Here is a 22,838-nt window from a genome sequence, read left to right on the forward strand (position 1 = left end):
TTCAATAGCATCAAATTGTGTGGGGAAGAGAAAGAGGGAAAGGAAGGGAGGAAGAGAAATCACTAAGCATGAAGAAACTCTCAACAGGGGCAAGCTGCAGAAGTGGGTGGCTGGGGTTGGGGCAAGGAGGGAGATGTCGGGGTGGGGAGGGAAGGGGTTGGGACATGGAGGGGGAGAGGCAGAGGGGAGCCAGAGCCGGCAAGGGAGGGGAGAGGAAGAGGGAGAGGCAGAGCCGGCAGGGAAGGGAGGGGAACCGTAGACAGAGAGGAAGGGAGAATGGAAGAGGGGGACCGTTGCAGCAGTGGTGTTGGATGAGCGAAGCAATGACAATGGGAATAAACTGTTGCGATGCCTTCCATCTGATTTGACGGTGAACAAAATGCTGCTATGTAAGATTCCATTAAAATCTGCTATTTTGTACATCATTTTCCCTAAGAACAATACTAAAAATAATCCCAATAATAATAATAATAATAATAAGGGCTTTTAAGGCTGTAAAATATAATCCAAAGGCATTGTTGTTTCGTCTATACATATATATATATATATATATATAGAGAGAGAGAGAGAGAGAGAGAGAGAGAGAGAGATAGATAGATAGATAGAGAGTACAAAAAGGATGTCAGTCTGCCAGAGACATTTAAATTGGCGTTGTTCATTGTTGTTTCGTCTATACATAGAAATCCAACACCATAGTTACTGTGGAAATGTTATGATTGCCTAGTGTCTAGGCATCAAAAGGTGTATGAAAAATTAATATCTAAAATTCCTGCAGAATTATTTGAATATGTAAAGGTATGAGAAGTAAATAAATTATGTACACGTATAGTACAAACAAAAAATATGGCAGCATTAAAGAAGTAGATTGTCATTGAAACTAAAAACGAGCACATGAGGAGCATGAACTTTCAGTTATATAACATTAATATTAGGTTACCTTACATGGATGATTTAAAGATCAGAGTTTAGCACTGTAGCTTGACTATTAAAACACTCACTTCTGTGAAATAAAACAGGTCTCTGACCTGCCATCTGTCCAAAATGAGAAAAGGAGAAATGAAAAGTGAAGGACTAAATATGATTAGAAGAATTACATGGGTAGAAATGCATATGCTATTTAGTATGTTACAATCAAGTTGGATCCCACCTTCTGTGTTTGAGACATCTTGGAACCTCTTATGGACTTGCAAATTATGTGTAACGAATGGTGAAATCTGCATCACATATGCCTGGGCATGTTATGCATCTTGAGATGCTGACGCTTCTCAATTCCCTATTAATGACAAGTCCTGGGAATACTATCTGTAAATACAGAATTTAAATTATCAAAATAAATGGTTATAAGCTATACAATAAATTTTGACAAATTATTTTTTATGCTTGTCCTTTCCCCTTCTTTTGATTTTATTGAAGCAAGAGGAAGAGGAATCTAAGGTCTTAGGACTATACAGAATCACACTACGTTATTTATCAGATCATGTACTTTGCAAATTTTCTTTAAACAATGAACCCATGTCCTTGTCGGTAAGTGCAGTAGCCAATAGGCCAATCAATTAAATGTGGTCTTGAGTCCTCTTTGAATAAATTTTCCTATGCAACAATATGGAGAAGTGAAGTCTGACTTGTCTTCTTAATGACTATTTTTTCTTGATCAGCAATAAATACTGGAATAGATTTAGGGATGAGGGTGATCAGCCAAGACCTAAGTAGAAGGAGAGCAGGTGCAACCTCACAGATCTTCTTGGCATTAGTGTGATGTTCCTTAGGACGTCAATGAACTTCTCTCTGAGTTCTTATTATGCTCCGTTTTGGAGGAGTGGCAAATACTTTTTGAGGTGTGTGTTTGTGATATAGTTTGTAGCACGAGGGCGGAGAGACCTCCACATTGCTTCACCTTTTCTTCCACTCTATTCAGGTTTATAGATTGAATTACCATCAGAGACACATTTAGCTTCTTTTGGGTATTTATATGGACATATATCAAAATCTCTTGAAAGTTTTCTTGCTTCTTTCCTCGATCCTTCTTGTGGCTGGAGGATCCGCAGGGGTGATACTAGTCAAGAGGAAGGCAAATATCTGCTACTTGTCATACCAGTAATGTTTCCAACATATTGAAAATATTGAAAAACAAAAACATTTCGATGCAGCTCTTCTAAAATAATTTTTTTCCCAATAATTTCTGAAAATTTTGGCGAATTCAGGTAATTTTTCGTTATACAAAGCTTGAGTTTAATTTTTTTGGTGGGTAACGAGGATTCCCAGTGTTATCTAATTTCTAATGCACTTTAAATTTCAACTTGGTGACTGTTGAGAGTATCCCTTGTGACAGTAGGAGTCTAGTGGCGAGATCACTATATTAGGATTTCAATTTCATTACTCTCTTTTAGTGTAAGTTGTTTCTTTCCCTGATGGTGTGGCCTGTAAGCTGACTTTATTGTTAATGATTAAATATTTCATACAACAATTATTCTTATATAATAAAATTTGTAATTAAGTTTTAGAAAAATGTATGGTGGTCCTAACCAAAGTTCCTTTTTATTTAATTTTTAAAAGCATTGGAGTTGGCATGTTGGACCTGCCATCTAAGACCATTACATGACTTGATCCACCATCTTTTACTTCATTTTTAGTTTTACAAGTGGGTCATTATTGGACTTGTCAGAGTATTGAATGGATCATATGCAACAGGCAACTAATCCACCAAATTTGTTAGTGATGAAAGATAGATTTCTTGTATTCACCTCACTTATAGAAGAAATACATGACTGTTTATAACTGCTGATGCTCTTCTGAATTGTCTAAGACATAATTCAGTAGTTAAGCTTTTGATTCTTCACTTTGTCTCCTGTTTCCATTTTGATATTCCTTACAGCTGCTAGTAATCTGCTAATCAGTAAGTCTCGTTTTCTTCATTCAGTTTGTTCCCTACACCTCTTTTCCATCTTGATGCTGTACTCCAATAATTCTTCCTACGATTTTATTTACTGAATTTTGTAACTGGAAATAGGCTTATAAAAAAAAAAAAAAAAAAAGAATAAATCAGCAGAATCATATTGATTCTCTTGTAGCCTTAAGTTCTCAATGGCCATTAATGTTTCTTTTAGTTCAGGTTTAGTGCTTTAGAACCCTAGGTGTCCTCTGCCAATGGACTATGCATCTGTTGTTGTTGATATTGTTGTTGTCTCTGTGTTGTTTATTTTGAAAGTTGAACTGTTGCCTCTCGTTTACCTTGTCCATCAATAGCCCTGTAAGCAAAATAAGACTGACTAAATCTGAAGTAAAATCACTCAATACCAGAACCAGAGAAGAAGAGATGAGGGGAGAAAGAATGGAGATCGAAAGAGTGAGAGAGACTGTGCAATGGAGCAGAATGCTAGCAACAAAACATTTTTGTAATACTTTCTGAAAACAATCATAAAAGGAAACAACCACTTAGGTAGTTAACAATTACCACATTAGGAAACTAACTCTAATTACAATAGGAAAGACCCCCATGGTAACTTGACAAAGCCTTAACTAAGACAATTACTATCCCATGGTATGGAGGTCTATGGACACCCATAGAGCCCCTACCGATACATACACTCTAACACTCCCCCTCAAGCTGGAGTATATATGTCTCCCATACCCAGCTTGGAACGACCACAAACAAATGCAGGCCGAAATAGAACCTTTGTAAACATATCACCAAGTTGGTTGCTGGAGTTGACGAACGGAGTGGAAAGAGCTTTTTCATGACGTAACTTCTCGAAAAATGACGGTCAACCTGAACATGCCTTGTTCATTCATGAAAAACTGGATTGCTAGTAATATAAATTGCAACTTGATTATCACAATACATCTTCATTGGTTGAGGAACTGAGAGCCCCAACTCTTTTATGAGAGACTTCAATTACATCAACTAAGTTGTAGTATGAGCCGCAGCTCTATACTCAACCTCTGTACTGGATCTAGCCACAATAGTTTACTTCTTATTCCTGTAAGAAACAAGATGCTGCCAAGTTGCTAACAAAGTGCAATATCCAATGATGGACCTACGATTGTTGGCTGCACTAGCCCAATGAGCATCAGAGTACCATACAACCCTAGTGTGGCCATGATGATGATAAATAGGGCCTTTGCCAGGAGCACTCTTAAGATTCCTTAGAATACAACAAGTAGCATCCCAATAGGCACCCTTAGGATTCTCCGTGAATTAACTAATAACTCCAACAACAAAGGAAATATCTGGATGAGTGACAGTCAAATAAATCAATTTTCAAGCAAACTATTCTTTGTTGATGTTTATCCTTAAAGTCTTCACCTTCACACAGCAACTTTTAGATTCAGATGCATAAGGTTGTCAACAGGTTTACAGCCTAGCATACCTATTTCACAAAGATCTAGAATATACTTCCTCTGAGACGAATTGACACCTTTCTTGTCACCCTGACGATGTACGAACACAGAGTGATCAGAAAAGCATTGAGAACCCATTTCCACAAATAACTTTCATAAATTTATCAAATCATGCATGTGGAGACTACTTGAGCCCATATATAGCCTAGTGAAGATGGCATACCTTGGACGCATTCTCCCCCTAAGAAATATGCTTGGCGTTTGCTCCATATAAACCTCTTCCACTAGGTCACCATAAAGAAAGGCATTCTTAATATTAAGTTGAAACAGAGGCCAATAAAGGTTTATAGCCAAGGAGATACGAACTTGTACAAAATTAAGTGGTGCCACAGAAGAGATAATAATCAACACCATAAGTTTGAATAAACCCTTTTGCAACAAACCGAGCCTTGAGTCGCTCAACGACCCCTTCAAGAAGATTTTTAACTGTGTACACCCAATGACACCTCACAAGCTCCTTTCCTGGTGGTAAGTCAGTAAGAGTCCAAGAATGGTGATCCAATAGAGCATCCATCTCAACATCCGTAGCATGTTTCCAACCTGGATGTACCAAGGCGTCCTGATACTAAGTAGGAATAAATATAGTAGCAAGCGAGTAAGATACAGTGCAAAATTGCGAAGTAAAGGTGGGAAATGAGACATGGTATCAAATTGAAATTATAGATAAGCAATCTAAGACTATTGAGTATGAGTAAGTACCTTTACAAAGAGTAACAGGATTGTCAGGAGATGGCGAATAGTGACTCCCCAGACAAGGTGTCTGATGAAGTAGACGGTGGTTGTGAAGGTGCAACTTGGTTTGTGGACTTAATACAATGCTTGTATACCTGCAACTGTTTAGCTAGAGCACTAACAGAAGGACAGTCAGTAAAGTGAACATTAATTGGAAGTGGTGGAGGTTTGAGGACAGTATCATCCATCAAATGACTCTCAGTTGAGAAGTATGGTGTAGATTCAAGGAAAGTCACATCCGCACTAATAAAATATTGATGAGTAATTGGATCAAAACATATATAACCCTTCTGAGTGCGAGCATAGCCAAGAAATAGACACTTGGTCGCATACATGCTGGGGCAGAGGTTGTGAACAAAGCAAACACAACCAAACACCCAGGGAGGCAATCCAAATAGATGATCATTGAGAAAAACAATAGAGAAGAGAGAACTATTATCAAGAACAACTGAAGGCTTATGATAGATTAAATAATGGGCAATAAGAACTGCATCACTCCACAAATATTTTGGACGTTCATACATCAAAGAATGGGAGACCCTAGCAAGTGCCGGTTTTTCGGTTCAATCAAATAAATCACGCAACACCAGAACCATGTGATTAAATCTGAAGTAAAATCACTCAATACCAGAACCAGAGAATAAGAGATGAGGGGAGAAAGAAAGGAGACCAAGGGAGTGAAAGAGGTTGTTCGATGGTGCAGAATACTCTCCCACCAGCAACAAAACACTTATATGATAGTTTCTGAAAACAATTATAAAAGGAAACAACCACTTACATAGCTAACAATGACCCTAACCACAATGGGAAAATAACTTTAATTACAAGAGTAAAAACCCCACGGTAACTTAGACAAAACCTGTAACTAAGAAAAATACTATACCATGGTATGGAGGTCGATGGACACCCATAGACCCCCAACCGATACATATATTGATGTAGATAAGTCACTTGGGCTTATTTTATTGCAAATAAGCCTTGGGCTGTGTTTGTATGTGTTGGGCCTTTGATCCCATGGGTTTTCTTTGAAATGGACCACTTTAATAGGCCTAAAATATGGGTAGAATGTAGAAAAACGGGATTTTATTCATTAGTTTAATTAATTGTTATTTAATTCAATAAAGGCCCATTAGGCCATTAGTTGGTTGTAAAGTCCTATATGGACTATTAGTTAGTTAGTCTTACTCCATGTTGGAGTCATAAAGTCAAGTCCTAGTCCTATTTTGAATTCCTAGTTGTAGTAGGAGTGTCTAGTCCTATTGGGAAACTAGCTCCTAGTTGTAGTAGGAGTGCCTAGTCCTATGGGGAAACTAGCTCCTAGTATTAGTATGATTGTAAATTTCTCCTCTATAAATAGAGGCATATATTCCATTATTAGACAGATTTGAATGAAAGAAAGTTTGCATTTATGAAAGAAAGTTTGCAACTAAATGCTTAGAGCAGCTGAGATAGCTGTGGGTGAGAAGCCCAGGCTGAGATAGCCACTTCCTTTATTCACTTTCACCCTTCTCAACCCCCCATTTGTTTTATCCTTCTTTTTTTTATTTTTTATTTGCTATAACATTCGAGAGGTATAGTTCAGATTTTGATAAAAGTCTCCAGAAATCAGAACCAATCAGCAATCCTAGTGGGAATAGGAGAGAGATCGATCTCTTCTCTTTCTCTCTTCTGTACTCTGTTCAGCCAGGTATTCAATCAGGGTATTCCAGGCCTCATAAGGGTCCCACGATCCTTACCTGTCACTGTTGGAAGCATTCAGCTGCTGTTCTTGAAGGTTCTTCTCAGTTTTCTCTCCTAGGTCAGAAAATCAAGAAAGCTTGTAACTTCACAACCAGCCGTCAGAATCCTCTCAACTTTGGGGGTTTTTGTATCCTCCCTAGGGACTATCTACACCCAAAAGTGCAGCTCAATCGGACTCCCACAAACCTGGCCGCACCTTTCTCTCTCCAGCTCTATAGAAGGTTTTTCTCTCTCCTATCTGGTTGGGTTTTGGGTTGGTTTTACTCCTATATGGGTATTATATCCTTGAGGGTTTATTTGATGATCTTATTTCTTTGTTTCTTACTCCTATTTGTATTGTTTGGGGTTATAAACTGCGGAGTTAGTTATTTGTAATCTACTCCTGCATTAAGTGACATCCGAGGTACGGTTGAAGAAAGCTCCAAACAATCTATCAGGGCCTAACCGAATATGGTTCCATCAGTTCGTTACTTCGCTGTACAAAGGGATACATTCTACATCCTTGATGGGTTAGATTCTCTGGAGGAATATTTTGACTACTATAACTTGACAGAGACAGAAAAGCTTCAAGTTGTTTGTTTCCGGTTGATTGGTCATGCTAGAGATTGGTGGAGAGTCCATGAAAAGCGACTCCGAGTTCGAGGACATGAGCCTAGGACTTGGGAAGAGATGAAGTACGAGTTAGTGACACAATACCTCCCTGTATATTTCCAAAGAAGGCTCTTCCCTCCACAAGATTCCCATCAGAATACATCCACTGTTGCCCAATCTAATGATTAGCCACATTTTTTTCATGGTGAATTCCTTGAATGGATGAGTGAATTGGACATGTACTTTGACAACTACAACTTAACAGAGACACAAAAACGCCAATATGCGTGTTCCCAGATGAATGATTGTATTCGAATGCAATGGAAAGTCCATGAAAGGCAACTTCAAGCTCAAGAATGTAAACCTAAAACGTGGGACGAGATGCTGTATGAGTTGGCAGGCATGTACCTATCTGAGCATCAACAAAACATGTACTTCCTTCCACCAGATGTTCAAAAGCCACCCACACTTGACAATAGCGTGAAGGAATCATCGGCCTCTATTACAAAAGAGCAACAAGAGAAGACACCTCTGACCAGTGAACTAACGTCAAAAGTTGAGGTTAGTGTTAAAATTTTTCCAGCCATTCCTATTGTTGAGGAAAAACTAGTCATTGATGTTCCCATCAACGACACTCATGTGGGAGAAGTCGAAAGCAACAAGGTTGCCACGATGGACTATGAAATTGAGACTGAGGAACTTGACATTACAACAATTGTGATGATTGTAAAAGCGAAGAGGAAGATCCTAAGGAGTTCAATAATGAAGTTGTGTTTGAACCATCGATGGAACCGATTAGGAACCACCAGATAAATGAACCAAAAGAGCTTTATGTTGCATTGAAGTTAGAAGAGATCAAAGGTGCATATGTAGATAACCTTATGGATACATCCAAAGATGTTGAAGTTGAGCATGTGGAGTTCGTCATCCCATTAAAGTATCTTGAAGATCGAGCTCCTCACATTCTAGACTACATCTTTATTATCAAAGAGCTACCTGAATTTTTCTATGGCTTGAAGAGGGACGTGCACCATGATATAATCACCCTCACACTTTACAAAATTCAAGGACGAATTTTTTCTAAGAGAGGGCGAGTTGATGTAGATAAGTCACTTGGGCTTATTTTATTGCAAATAAGCCTTGGGTTGTGTTATGTATGTGTTGGGCCTTTGATCCCATGGGTTTTCTTGAAATGGGCCACTTTAATAGGCCTAAAATATGGGTAGAAGGTAGGAAAACGGGATTTTATTCATTAGTTTAATTAGTTGCTATTTAATTCAATAAAGGCCCATTAGGCCATTAGTTGGTTGTAAAGTCATAAAGTCAAGTCCTAGTCCTATTTTGAATTCCTAGTTGTAGTAAGTGTCTAGTTCTATTGGGAAACTAGCTCCTAGTTGTAGTAGGAGTAATGTAGGACTAGATTTGACAAGTCAAACTAGACCCAAACAACAGGAACTTGTAGACCAAAGAACAACCAAATAACCACCCAACAATAGACAGCAACAGCAGTCCAGAATAATCAGTCAACAGTCCTTAAACAAACCAGAATTATCAGATCCACAATCAGGAATTTCAGAAAGCAGAGTTTGCATCAACAATTAGAAGCTCCAGCAATAAAATTAGAATAGTTGAATAAGTAGGATCAGAATCAAAATATAGCAGAACAGATAACCAAAATCAGAACTCGATTCTGGGACAGCAGGTTCTGAGAACAGGCAATCGATCCTAACAAGTTCAGAATCTTCAATAGTAGATGTTCTGGTGACAAATAAACAAATCGGAATACTGAATAGCAGGTCCATTCCCTCAGAAAAACATAGGCAGCAACCAACAGTAGCAGATAACACAAATCAGGCAATAATTTCTGGACAGAAATCACCATCGACCAGCACTGAAGAAAACTCAGAAACTGACAAAACCATGGTCTGATCAGTACCAAACTTGGATCGAGTCCCCTTCTTAGTGGTCCTAACAATCGACCAAAATCTCAAAGCAATCGGGTGGCTGGTTCTCCAAAAACAGCTAGGCCGATAGGAAGGAAAACAAAGAAAACCAACCCAGAAATTTCTGCAGAAAATTCAGATTACTTGCCTGTACTGCTGGAGGAGAGAATCCAATAATAGAACCAGAAAAGAAAAGACCCACCTGGACTTCTCGCCGCAGAGTGTCGATCGGATCACACACCAATCCCTAACCCTTGATCAAACACAAAGGTTTAGCCATGGAGAAAAACCAGCGGCAGCAGTATGAAGCTTCACTTTGTTTTGAATTGTAAAAATCGTGGCTCATTAAAAGAGCCATAGCTTTATTTATAATAGTGATAGGGGTTACATGAAATAGAAACTAACTTTAGTTTCCAAAAACTGAAATAGGAAACTAAAAATTAGAAACTCAACTAGTTACTAAATCTGAAAATAGAAACTTACAAAATAGAAAGTCTTGTGACTGAAAATTAGAAACTAATTTAAGACTGAAAATTAGAAACTAATTTAGGTACTGAAATTAGAAACTAAATAACCCCATCTAAAAGGGAAACTAAAGAAAAAGGAAACAAATCATTGAATCCCGTATGCAACCTTAGAACCCCTAGTTTAGACCCATAAAAGTAGCCCAATATACTCCAAACCACATGGACTGAAGGTCCAACACGTATACAACCCAACCCTAAGCTTATTTCTAATAAAACAAGCCTAGTTTGGTGAAGAATCTGCATCAAGTGTCAGTGGTTGTAAGGAAATAAAAAAAGGTGTACCGAGTGTACAAGGCTCCTGCCACTGCTCTATGGTTCTAAATCTTGGAAATTTTGACACATTTCGGTGGTTTTGACTCAACCCCAAACAAAACCAGGTATGACCGAAATATCGGCCCAAATTTCTAGCAATAGCCTAAAAAAAAAAAAACCTGGTTTCAGAAATTTCGATCTAAATTTCGGTTTGGACCAAGCTTGAAACCTGGTCAAAACCCGAAATTAGAACCATGCACTGCGTGGGGTCTTGGGAGGGTCATAATGCATGTAGACCTCCCCCCGCTTCATGGAGAGGCTGTTTCCTAACTCGAACCTGCAACCACTAGGTCGCAATGGAGTAACCTTGCCATTGCGCCGAGGTCCACCCTGTGTTGTAATGAAATAAAAAAGGGGGGAGAAGGAGAATAATATTTTTTCTTGTGCTAGGTGGGCATTTACTATCAGTATCTACTACAGTAACCCCATAAGAAATAAAAATGTGGCATGCTTCTACTGTGTATGTTCACTTGGGAAATGTACATTGTTCTTTCATTTCAGATATTCCTTTTGAACGTAGAACCTTCCACTATATTATTAGTGGACCGAGTGCTTTGATGGAAATTGAAGGCATCCTCATGAGGTTCAAGTAGTTAAGCACACATGCCTAGGGTGCCCACTAAGATTGGACTCCAAACATCTAAACAGACATGCATACAATCAATCAATGACTGGGACAGTGTCATTCGGCTTGGGTCTCAATACAACAAGGTGTAGGGAGCACCGGAGCAATGGCTTGACTATCAGGTGTCCTCTGAACATGAGTTTTTCCATCAAATTAAAAAATTAAAAAATAAATAAAATAACATATGATTTTTGCTTTTGAATATTTTTATTGTTACTCTTTAAGATCTAGGGGTGTCAAAGTCTAGACCGAACCTGTAGGCCCGACTGATTTAGCCCGAACTAGACCGGCCATTTAATAAGAGGTCTAGTATTGGTTTCAGAGAGGTGCAATAATCGGTCGGTGTTGGTCTTGGGGATTAGACCGTTGGGCACCCGACCAACAAACCAAACCTGTAAACTAACTGTAACTGAAGAAACCAAACCAGACCAATAACATCCACATATATATGAACCCTCTCTCTCTCTCTCTCTCTCTCTCTGTCTCACACAGAAACACACTCCCACGTTGGCCTGCTATGCTCTAACCCCCTCTCACTCTCCCTGTTAATCTCTACCATCACCGACTTCTCAGCCTTCTTCCTCCAAATACTTCCCTTCTCCCTTGGCAGCCAATTCTGCCCTAAATATCTCTCTCCTTGTCAATCACAGCTGTCACCGGCGCCCCCCTCGGCCTCCTTCCTCCAAATAGTTCCCTCCTCCTTGCTGGATCCATGAAGAACTATAGCCCTCATCCATTTGATGTCGGTGCTCACATCCATGGGGTCTCTGATGTAGATAAGTCACTTAATGAGCTTATTTTATTGCAAATAAGCCTTGGGCTGAGTTATGTATGTGTTGGGCCTTTGATCCCATGGGTTTTCTTTGTAATAGGTCACTTTAATGTGCCTAAATTATGGGTAGAAAGTAGGAAAACAAGATTTAATTCATTAATTTAGTTAGTCCTGTTTTGAGTCTATTTCCTTTGTTATTTCAGTTTCCTAGTCAGTTTAGGTTTCCTAGTTAGGGATTGGGTTAGGCATTTCCTTTTTAGGGTTTGAGTCAGTTTTGAGTCTTCTATATAAGTTTGTAAGCGGCTACAACAATGAACACGAATTTATTAATGAAAAAAAGATGGCTTATGCTGTTGTGGGTGAGATTCCCTAGGTGTGATGCCTAAACCAGAGGGTAAGATACCCATTCACCAGTTCCTCTTCCCCCTTCTCAGCCCTCCATTTTCTCTTTCTTTTCTTTATTCTCTTATTTTTTGTTTATTTATTCTTTCGGTCCTGGAATTTGGTTTATATTGAATTTAGTAAAGATCCTATCTGGGATTGGATCATTTGTGATTCGATCTTACATTATTTCGTATAAGAGCCTAACCGAAGATGTTCCAGAAGTTCGTTACTTTGATGGACAAAGGGATACATGCTACATCCTTGATTGGCTATATTTTCTAGAGGAATATTTTGACTACCATAACTTGACAGAGACACAAAACCTTCAATTTGTTTGCTTCTGGTTGATTGGTTGTGTTGGAGACTGGTGGAGAGTCCATGAAAAACGACTCCGAGTTCGAGGACATGAGCCTAGGACTTGGGAAGAGATGAAGTATGAGTTAGCGACACAATACCTCCCTGCATATATCCAAAGAAGGCTCTTCCCTCCGTAGGATTTCCATCAGAATACATCTATAGGTCCCCAAAAGCCACCCATACGTGACAAGAGCATAAAGGAATTGTTTGACCACGTGACCATTATGTTGTAACAAATTGCAACGGAACAACAAGAGAAGACCCCTCCAACCAATGAATTAGAGTCAAAAGTTGAGGTTAGTGTTGAAGAAATTCCAGCATTTCCTATTGTCAAGAAAGAGCTAGTCATTGATGTTCCCATCAACGATACTCATGTGGAAGAATTGGAAAGCAACAAGGTTGCCACAATGGACAATGAGGTAGAGACTGAGGAATTTTGACACTACAACAACTATGATGACTATGAACAACCAAGAGAAAGATCCTAAGGAGCTTGAGATTGAAATTGTGGAGGTCAAGAACGCAGTGGTTGAAGGCGTTCATATGGATGATCCCATGGATACATCTGAGATTGTTGAAGCTGAGCATGTAGATTTCGTCATCCCATTAAAGTATCTTGAAAATCGAGCTCCTCACATTTTAGACTACATCTTTATTATCAAAGAGCTACCTGAATTTTTCTACGACTTGAAGAGGGACGTGCACCATGCTATCATCACCCTCACCCTCACACCTACAAAATTCGAGGACGAATTTTTTCTAAGAGAGGTAGAGTTGATGTAGATAAGTCACTTAATGGGCTTATTTTATTGCAAATAAGCATTGGGTTGAGTTATGTATGTGTTGGGCCTTTGATCCCATGAGTTTTCTTTGTAATGGGTCATTTTAATAGGCCTAAATTATGGGTAGAAAGTAGAAAAACGAGATTTAATTCATTTGAGTCCGTTTTGAGTCTTCTATTTAAGTTTGTAAGTGGTTACAACAATGAACACTAATTTATTAATGAAAAAAAGATGGCTTATGCTGTTGTGGGTGAGATGCCCTAGGTGAGATGCCCATTCACTAGTTCTTCTTCCCCCTTCTCAACCCTCCATCGAATTCTCTTTCTTTTCTTTTTTCTCTTATTTTTTGTTTATTCATTCTTTCGGTCCATGAATTTGGTTTATATTGAATTTAGTAGATCCTGTTTGGGATTGGATCACTTGTTATTCGATCTTATATTGGTCTCCCCCTCACTCCAACTATTTGGTGGGCCACTAATGTAAGGCTAGGTAGGAACTACCCAACCTTAGTCAGGATCCCACAACTTCAAATCTGAAATCAGATTTAGAACCAAAGTTCAAATCTGGTTGAATAGAGAAGACGTCGATTACGCACAAACTACAACTCAGATGGAGCTGAATTTTTGATTGATTGGAGATCCTATATGAAGGAACAAGCCAGAAAAATTTGAGCAAATTCTGTCAGTTGGATTGAGAGATCTGCCGGTTGCAAGAGAAAGGAAACTTTTGGTGATTATTCAGGAATTAGGGCTGGAAGCAATGGATGATCGTCAAATTTGGTTCAAGTGGTCCTCACCAAACCCTTAAAATCCTGCAGCGATTAGAGATTTGGTCCGGAAATTATGCACTCAAACATTCTTCACGGGAAAGCTCTGTAACTTTAAATTGATAGGTAATGTGTGTGTGTCTCTGATCAGAAATCTTGGAGGGCTGCAAGTCTTCAAAGAATCTTGTAATATCTCTCAAAACACTCTCTCACAAGTTAGAATAAAGAAGAAAAGAGAAACTGATGGAGGGTTGAGAAGGGTGGAGAAGAATTAATGAATGGGCATCTCACCTAACTGTATCTCACAGCAAAAAGCATAAGCAATCTTTCATAAACAGATATTCATTAACTTCAAATTGATTACAGCAGCTCCTCTTAAATAGGAGTGAATTCAGCTTACAAATTAGAAGGCAACCAAAAAGGAAACTATCCAAAGAATAGAAACTAATTGACTTTCCTAACAACAAACTACTTGTTAACCAAGCAAAACTAAAATTAGAAACTAATCAATTACTTTGTTCTTTGCCTAACAAGGGATCTAAAAAGGAAATTAAGCTAAAGCAATAAAATTAGAAACAAATCTTCCAAGCTGTAGCTGTCAATGGAGAGGAAATCTGGAATTCTGGAAGCTGGTGGACACACTTCAATCAATGGCTGTTGTAGGGCATTCTAGAAGTCTTAATAATAAGATAAAATTGTAAGGGTTACTGTTCACAGGAGTAGTAACTCGTGAACAGTGTTGCTGGCTTGAGGGGACCAAGGTGGGGGTTGGCTGGTCCAACATTGGACTTGGTTCGATGGGGCCAGCAGCTCTTTCCTTGTGTAAGCTTGATCTACATCAGCCACCATTCTTGGGAGTCTACCAGCTGCTTCTTTGGTTACCTGAAACCATATTTGGCAAGGTCAAGCAGTCAAGCCAAACATGTTGATGGTACATACCTCACAGCTAAGCCTCTGATCCTCTGTCTCTTTGATCCTATATCCATGGTTTTTCTTTTTCCCATGGTGGGTCAATCCTTTGCGGGCCCTGCTGCTCCCTCTCCGAGACCCCAGCTCTCCTGGTGATGGTGGGAACGCCTGTGAGGGCGGAACATTGGTAACCTCGTAGAGGACTGATTAAGGCCTGGTAGCCGGCCGACTGTTTACCGGTCAGCCACGGTGCTGGGCATTGCAGACCGATTGCGTATTCAGTCCGTCAGAGTCTTGGCCCTCAGCTGCACAGGGCCATTTACTGCCACGGAAACCGGCTGAGACCCCTTATTAGATCTAATTATTTTTGTCTTGTGGGAAAAAGCCATCGTTCTTAATAATAGTTCATTTCTGACTCATTTAGACCATGCAAGGAAATAATTCTGTATATATGGTTTCAGTAAGGGCATTTACAAAAATCAGAAGAGTTCGATTTTTTAGTTTTTGTGTTTGCTAGAATGACTCGTTCTTTATTGTTATGCTGATCTCTCCCATTTTGGAACTGGAAGTTAAGTCTTTTAATTTGTATTCCTTTCTAATCCTCCAAGATGCTCAATTGTCTTCCTGATATAGTTTATGAGAATTTGTTTCAGTAGTGGGCCCTATCCTTGCATCTATGCTCCATTTCTCTTGAGGGCAAGATATAATATTCCAATTCATTGGCTGATTTCTTTTCTTTTTGTGCCCCCTGCCGTGCACATATGTTTTGGTAACTCCTACCATGCACATTGGTTAATGGTGGTGTTGTCTTCAAGAGATACTATATGCAATATACACATATGTTTGCCTCAGCTCTTTAGACCTTTTCAGGTATGCTTTGCTTGGTGCTGCTTCTTTCCTTGGAGGTTCAATGCGAATGACAGTATCCCTCTGTGTCATTATGGTTGAGATCACGAATAACTTGAAACTCTTGCCTCTTATAATGCTTGTTCTTCTAATATCAAAGGTATTTCTTTGACATAAAATACTTGCGTGTTTCTTCTATGTTATGCACTTGCTTAATACACCAAATATTTTCTTTGGCAGGCTGTTGGTGATGCTTTTAATGAAGGTTTGTACGAAGTGCAGGCCCAATTGAGGGGCATTCCATTACTTGAATCAAGACCTAAATACCAAATGCGGAATATGACAGCGAAGGAAGCCTGCAGGAATCAAAAGGTCAGCCTTATAAGATTGTTTTCAAATTGATTCTTCTTCTATCTTCCCTTTTATTCCAGTTTTCCACTTACAGCTAGCTTCACTTCTAACTTGACAGGTTGTGTACTTCCCTCGTGTTGTCAAAGTTTCCGATGTAGTTTCTGTTTTGCGGAGCAGCAATCACAATGGCTTCCCTGTGAGTTATGGCTGTTCCTTGGATATATGAAGACACACACACACACACACACACACACACACACACAAATGCACGTACCTGTGACTATATGGCTGTTATTTTCTCTTGATGACTTGTTTTTGTTCATGTCACATTGGGATCCAGGTGGTAGATCACCATGGGGATGGAGAGACACTTGTCATTGGCCTCGTACTTCGTAGGTAGAACTTGCTTTTCTCTCTTTCAGTTGTTATATGTCATTGGTTTATCAAGAAATGCATGCTTGACAGTACTGTTGTATTCATAGATTTTGAGTAATACTGAAATAACTTGGGTAATTGGTTCTTGATGCAGTCATTTGTTGGTACTTCTGCAGTCTAAAGTTGATTTCCAGCATAGCCCTTTGCCTTGTGATATAAGAGGTGGATCCGTACCGATCAGGTACGCGTAGGTTTCACATTAATCTTTAGCCTGTCCTTGCTCATTTGCCAAAGGTTAATCAATTGACTGAATTTTTCCACAGGCACAACTTCAGTGAATTTGTGAAACCTGTCTCCAGTAAAGGACTGTCGATAGATAAGATTTATTTAAGTCCTGATGACTTGGAAATGTACATAGATCTTGCACCTTTTCTGAACCCCTCTCCATACATTGTCCCTGAAGATATGTCTTTGACAAAGGTGAGCATCTCCCTTCCATTTAAAAAGCATGGTTTATTTGATTTCTGAAAGGAGTATGATCACAAATGTTTCTGTTACCTGATATTGGCGTACAGGTGTATAATCTTTTCCGCCAACTAGGGTTGAGACATATATTTGTTGTTCCTCGTCCCTCTCGTGTTATTGGCCTGATTACTAGGAAAGATTTATTAATTGAGGTACTTATCTGATTCTGCTTTATCTGCGTTCTTACAAAATTGTTGTGCATTCTGTATTGAGAGTTTACTGGTTGGGTTGCAGGAAAATGTGGATCCGGACACTCTGGAGCTCCAATCGACTAGTGTAAGGTCTTGATGCAGCAACCCATGTTGTCTCTTCAATAGCTTTGGTACTCATGCCATTATACTCTCCAATTTTGATCTGTTGGAAGCTAGTTTATATAATCGAGAACTCGTGTTATGATTGCATCTGCTTTAAGATATCAAGTTTTCTGAAGGAAGAAAACGTGACAAACAAAGAGATCTGTACCTTTGGCATTGAAAACAATGCTATCAAGTTATTCCTGGATTCTTTATGCCTGTGAACTGAGAATATAGGGGTACTGTGTTTTACCTTTGGGTATGCTTAGTACCAGGCAAAGTTGTGAAGGCGACCTAAGGCGTTGGAGGGGCACCTAGGTGATACAGTGCACTCCTAGGCGCCCTAGGTATGCAGTATATGACTATAGGTAGTATAGCACTGAGAATTTTAAATAATTATGTCATCAGGAACCTTTAAGTTTGACACGATTTGGAGAACCAGAACAAATTTTATTTTGTAATGTACAAACTTTAGCTTACTCAACTCATTCATAATGCTATATTGGTTGCATTGGTTGCTTGATGAATCTTCACAAATGCTCAACTGGTCTTTTTATGTATTTTTGCATTCAAGTCAAAAGGGATCATAAGAAAGGATGATTTCATTTCTCTGGCTGCTTATGCTGTTACCCAGCCTATCTGTTTGATTGGAACCACCAATTGAATCAATGTATAACTATGGAATGAATTATCACAGTCTGTTTTTAAGAAATATTGAATAAAATGAAACCCCTGCTCAAAATACGATGAAACAACACTTCTTGAAATCCCAGGAAGTGTACCTACTATGAGACTTTCTACAAGTTTCCAATTGTGGATATGAAGTTTATTTAGATGTTGGCTGGTGAGATAGAGATTTTACAGGCATGATGCTTGCTTAGACCTTGTCACAAATGGAAAAACATGTTGTTGCTGATTTCTTCCCCATTACTTCTTTAGTCTTTTGTAGTTAGATTATGTGATCAGTTGCTTTTCTAGATTTCACATATTCTTGTTTCTTCATTTTCAATGCCCATTTTTTTTTTTTTTTTTTAAAAATATGAAGTTACAATGTGGATAAAGAGATAGTAAGAACTCCAATGTAGAGAAAAAAAAAAAAAAAAGCTCTAATAGCAAATGGAGAAAGGGAACGTACTAACTCCCAATATGCAAGTTCTACAAGCTGTTGAGGGCTCTTAGTCGTGGACAAGGTACCATTGGCATAGTATGGTTCAATCCTTCCAGGGGCTTTTCTCGGTACATAAATATGATATATGTCCTAGACTGACTTGTAATTCATTGGTAAATTATGAATTTTGACAATTTAACTCTTTGCGGACTTCGGTCCTTTGTTTATTTATTATGCATCTTGTTTTCTCAAATTTTTGGTAGTTAATGCTCAAAAATTTTTTGGACAAGAATTTAGCTAAAAGTTCTGGGAACTTTGGAAAAGCAAAATATCTGGATATCTTAGATATTTGGCCTTCCTGGTGGAGCGTACTCCTAGATCATATTTTCCTATTCTCTCCCCCCCCCCCCCCCCCCCAAAAAAAAAAAAAAAAAAAAAATAATCAAATAAAAGAAAAAAAAAATCCTGGATCAGTAGCTGTTTTTTTTCGTACTGTAAGCGGTTGAGGTGATCTACCAGGGGTGAGGAATGCTAGCCATAGGTGGGAGGGTTAGGCCACTTCTCCCTATGACATGGCTGGATTTTAAGGTTCCTATTGTCTACTGAAAAGGGCGCGGTTGGGGGGGGGGGAGTTCCTATTAAAGTGAACCAAATAGGAAAGACACTGTTCTGTTGATCCAAAGGAGTTGGTGGTCTTAGATATATAAATCATTAGGAAATCTTCTAACATTTTGGGCTGTGGCACAGGATAATTAGTTGCAAAAAACGGAATTGAATTGAGAGTGCGTCGGATCCTGGCCAATGCTTCTGAGTTCAATTGAGCGTCCTGTGGAAGTTACATCTCAATATGTGCAATATGATGTGTGAGTTGGATCCGACTCAGGAGTACTTGTGCCATTTAAATGCCTATATGTGATTTGAACAGGCTCTACAGTTATGGTCAGCAATTTAGCTTCACCAATTCGTTGTAATTAAGGCATTCATATTGTTCAATCATCATTTACAATCCTGGTTTTGTAGGATGTCCTTTTAGCATTTGATTATAAAGGTTCATCTGTTGATGTGGACTTCATTTTTTTGTCTCTGATAAGGTCATTGATATATTACACTTTTGCTGTTCTAACTTCTGAGTATCTATAACCTCTGTGGCAGACCGCATGGGCATGAAAGAAGAGTGGTCGGGAGGGATTCAGAGTCAGAGCATCCACTTCTTAATGGTCTTTTGGTCCAAGATTGAAGATTAGAAAAGCCAAGGTGTTAATGAAAAGTCATTATTTCTTCTACTACCCTGTTTTGATATGTGGTTCCTTCCCACTTTTTGCATGCTGGGGCAGTAATTATATCTAATCACGTATTTTGTATCCATTGAGAAACAAGAGGTCTAGGGTCACACAGATTGTAGGGAACGCGGAGAGTTGTATATGTAGGGGAAAACCGTTTTAGGAATCAAGTTTCTAGTTCTGACAGATTTCCCCATTATTTTGGTGTGGGGTTGGGGGGTTGGGGAAATGCATATATTACTGCCAGTGTTTAATAATTCATCTAATCTTTCATTATTATTCTTGAATTGAAGACTGAAGGGGTTTTATCGCATTGAGTTTTTGTCAACCATAAGTGGTAAAGAAACAGGTCCAAGAATGAGCATACTTTTTTTTTTCTTTTTGGATAGGTAAGAAGGGGAAGTAGGTTACAGCTAGGATGTGTTTATGCACAACTCACCGTCTGTGCTAGACAGTTGTTTCCTAAACACAATTTCACACATTTTGTGTTTCCGAATGCAGAATGGGAATGCATGTCAAAAATGGCCCAAATAATCCTGATTTGCTCAACAAGCCAAGGTAACAAGAGTTAGGATTCTCTCAACATTGGAAAATAGGACTTCACCTGCATCTATCTACTTGTCACAAAGAAAAGAGTTCATGGCATGTTGCCTTTTTAGCTTTCTTTCGGTACTCCGGTAAAAGTATTCATGGGGGGATGTACATTTATAGATTTTATAGATGATCCAGTTAGTGCCATGTGGAAGAGAGATGTATTTTTGACCATTGAGAATAGAGGGAATGGTTAGGATGTGTCGTGTCAAATTTCAGAGTTTCCACTATATTTCAACACATATATTGCCTTTACTTCTAGCCTTCAATTTATTCTTAGTAGTTTACATCTTTTTAACTCTCTTCACAAGAGGGAGAGACAATTCTCCAGTCTACACTCTTAGCTCTCCTTTGGAAAAAATTGGTAGCTACCCAAGTTCTCACTACCTTTGGTAGCAGCCAGGGAATGGAATCTCAGGGGCAAGGAATTTTCTAATCAATCCCAAGAAATTCCATTTTCCTGGCTACTACCGGGGTTATGTAGAACCAAGTTTGTTCTTCCCCTCCTATTTATAAGTATTTCAAAAGGTCATAAATTCAGTGAGTTATAAATGATAAATGCGAGAAATTAAATCCTTAATTAATTGAAGGAGATGCAATGCAATGAATTCAAGGAATTAAGTCCGTAATTAATTCAAGAATTTAAATCTTTTAATTAATTTCAGGAATACCAATGTAATAAATTCAAGGAATTATGTCATTTATTAATTCAAGAAATTAAATCCAAATAATTTAAGGAGTCGCGAAGCAAGGAATTAAGTATTAAATTAATTGAAGGAGATACAGTGTCATCAATTCAAGGAATTAAAAACCTAGTTAATTGTTCTCTCTCAATATCCTCATTTTGTTGAACGAATCAAGAGGTCGGATCCTGTTGAGTAATCCACCTAAGCATCTCAATGTGTGTTTGCCTTTATTATAGGTACAAGGACACCTATAATTAGATATAGCAATTAAGCTGAGAGAAATAGATTTATATTAAGGGTAATTTACAATGCCACTTTCTGGAGAATGCTCTCTTTCACCAAATTAGACTCAGGCCCTTTACCGTTAGTCAGTGTTACAGAATATACCTTAAATGTTGACATTAGTTGAGTTTTTTTTTTTTTAAAAAAAAATACCAAAACACCCTCATAATAACTAAAATACCAAATATGTCCTGGTGAGAGAGACAAGCGACATCGACGAGTTGAGCCGTCCCTCTGGAAATGGAAATTGGAGAGGAACCTATCGAGGTAGTTGACGGCAAGAACGGCTGTGAGGAGGCAGAAGTCATAGTGCGATAACCCTCAACATCCACTCTACCACTTCTTGACGAGCAGAGGACAGAGCAGGGTCGATGCTGAGATGGGCTTGCTGTTCTTTGGAGAAAAGAGAAATGAGCTCATCGTCTTCCCAAAACAGTTCTTGTTCCAATAACAGAAGAGGGAGTAAACAAGATCTGTTGATGTTGTTAGAGGTGAGAGTGAACAAAAAAAAGATAAAATTGGGAAACTCAGGCCAGAACTGCAGAGAAGATGGATCATTCTCTAATGAGGACTTCCGAGCATGTCCACAAACACACGGCTAAGCGTAGGCACTCGCATTTGCTGCTCTTGGGCTCTTCTCCTCTTCAGCAGAGGTTCTAGCGATGAAGTAACCGATGATGCCACAGCCCACGAATCGTTGGAGTTGTCGCAGCTGAAGTTTGCATCAATGACGCCGTTTGGACGACCAGGAATCGATTCGTATTTACGTTTCTGGCCGCACCCATGGTGGCCTGAGTTCAACTCCATGATGAGTTCATAGCAATCATCCACCTCATTCTATGATTACAATTAATTAAAAAAACAAAATTTGGATCAGAACATTATAAATGGGAGTGATGTTCGCTATCCAACTTGGAAAGATATTAAAACAAAGAAGGAATTTTACAGACCTTTCTGATCTTGAGCACACCCATGAGTTGGTTCTGATATTCCATTGGATTATCGAGCTCAATCTGATCGATAACGTTCAGCATTGTCGCAACAACCAATACAGAAGGAAGATAATGAACAAACCTCGAATCTATGATGGGAAGCCAAACGCAGATGAACCCTTCTCCATCTACAACAATCGTCGCCTATCGCGGTGAAGATGAAGGTGTGGAGAAGGGTTAGGGTAAAATGGGATTGACATTATGTGTATTATATAAAAGGGTAGAAATGCTAATTCAAATCCTCACTTAACAGAGACTGGCGGCAGGGTGTCTGAGTCTAATTTGATGAAAGAGAGGGGGTGTTCCTATAATGCTGGCATTCTTCAGGGGGGTGGCGTTGTAAATTACCCTTATTTTAATTAAATCCCTTCACTGTACATCACATAATTAGACCTCCAGACATGGCAATAATTACTGTCATCACCCTAACTCGTCTTGAGCCCGATTTGGGCATGGGCTAAGAATTTTGACCCTGAGGGTGTATTAGCATTGAAAAACATTGACCTCGGGCTAGGGTTGGGCTGGGCTTGGTTGAGGCCTAGGCCCAACCCAGCCCTGATTTTAACCATGATTTATATAATATAACTTAGGGCTATTATCCTATCATTTTATTCAGAATAATGAAATTTGGGTAATTGATTCTTATGGTCAGGTCTCTTGAACCTTTAATA

At 38.9% G+C, this 22,838-nt stretch overlaps 2 protein-coding genes across 7 annotated transcripts in view; one reads left to right on the plus strand and one right to left on the minus strand.

Moving 5' to 3' along the window:
- LOC122057776 (chloride channel protein CLC-d) overlaps window positions 1-19,929 on the plus strand; it is a 111,124-nt gene extending 91,195 nt beyond the window's left edge. Inside the window, exons 15-24 of one of the 6 annotated variants that reach the window (XR_006133624.1) lie at window positions 15,709-15,844; window positions 15,925-16,056; window positions 16,154-16,231; window positions 16,376-16,431; window positions 16,565-16,651; window positions 16,734-16,890; window positions 16,986-17,087; window positions 17,170-17,216; window positions 19,084-19,199; window positions 19,489-19,929. Coding sequence is in view for 3 of the 6 variants with exons in the window: in XM_042620032.1 (XP_042475966.1) it covers window positions 15,709-15,844; window positions 15,925-16,056; window positions 16,154-16,231; window positions 16,376-16,431; window positions 16,565-16,651; window positions 16,734-16,890; window positions 16,986-17,087; window positions 17,170-17,216; window positions 19,489-19,573 (880 nt within the window). In the remaining 3 variants the exon portion in view is untranslated. Of the gene's footprint in view, window positions 1-15,708; window positions 15,845-15,924; window positions 16,057-16,153; window positions 16,232-16,375; window positions 16,432-16,564; window positions 16,652-16,733; window positions 16,891-16,985; window positions 17,088-17,169; window positions 17,258-19,083; window positions 19,200-19,488 lie in introns of all 6 variants that reach the window. The other 5 variants (XR_006133625.1, XR_006133626.1, XM_042620034.1 and 2 more) reach the window with 5 other exon arrangements.
- A 1,807-nt stretch (window positions 19,930-21,736) lies between these two features.
- Window positions 21,737-22,209, minus strand: LOC122094809 (cyclin-D3-3-like). The gene is made up of 2 exons (XM_042665406.1): window positions 22,126-22,209; window positions 21,737-22,012 (listed from the first exon to the last, which is right to left on the minus strand). Exons 1-2 carry the CDS (start codon window positions 22,207-22,209, stop codon window positions 21,737-21,739), a joined length of 360 nt encoding a protein of 119 aa, XP_042521340.1.
- Window positions 22,210-22,838: the final 629 nt, after the last annotated feature.

The sequence above is a fragment of the Macadamia integrifolia genome, chromosome 12, assembly GCF_013358625.1.
Source record: "Macadamia integrifolia cultivar HAES 741 chromosome 12, SCU_Mint_v3, whole genome shotgun sequence".
Lineage (NCBI taxonomy): Eukaryota > Viridiplantae > Streptophyta > Magnoliopsida > Proteales > Proteaceae > Macadamia > Macadamia integrifolia.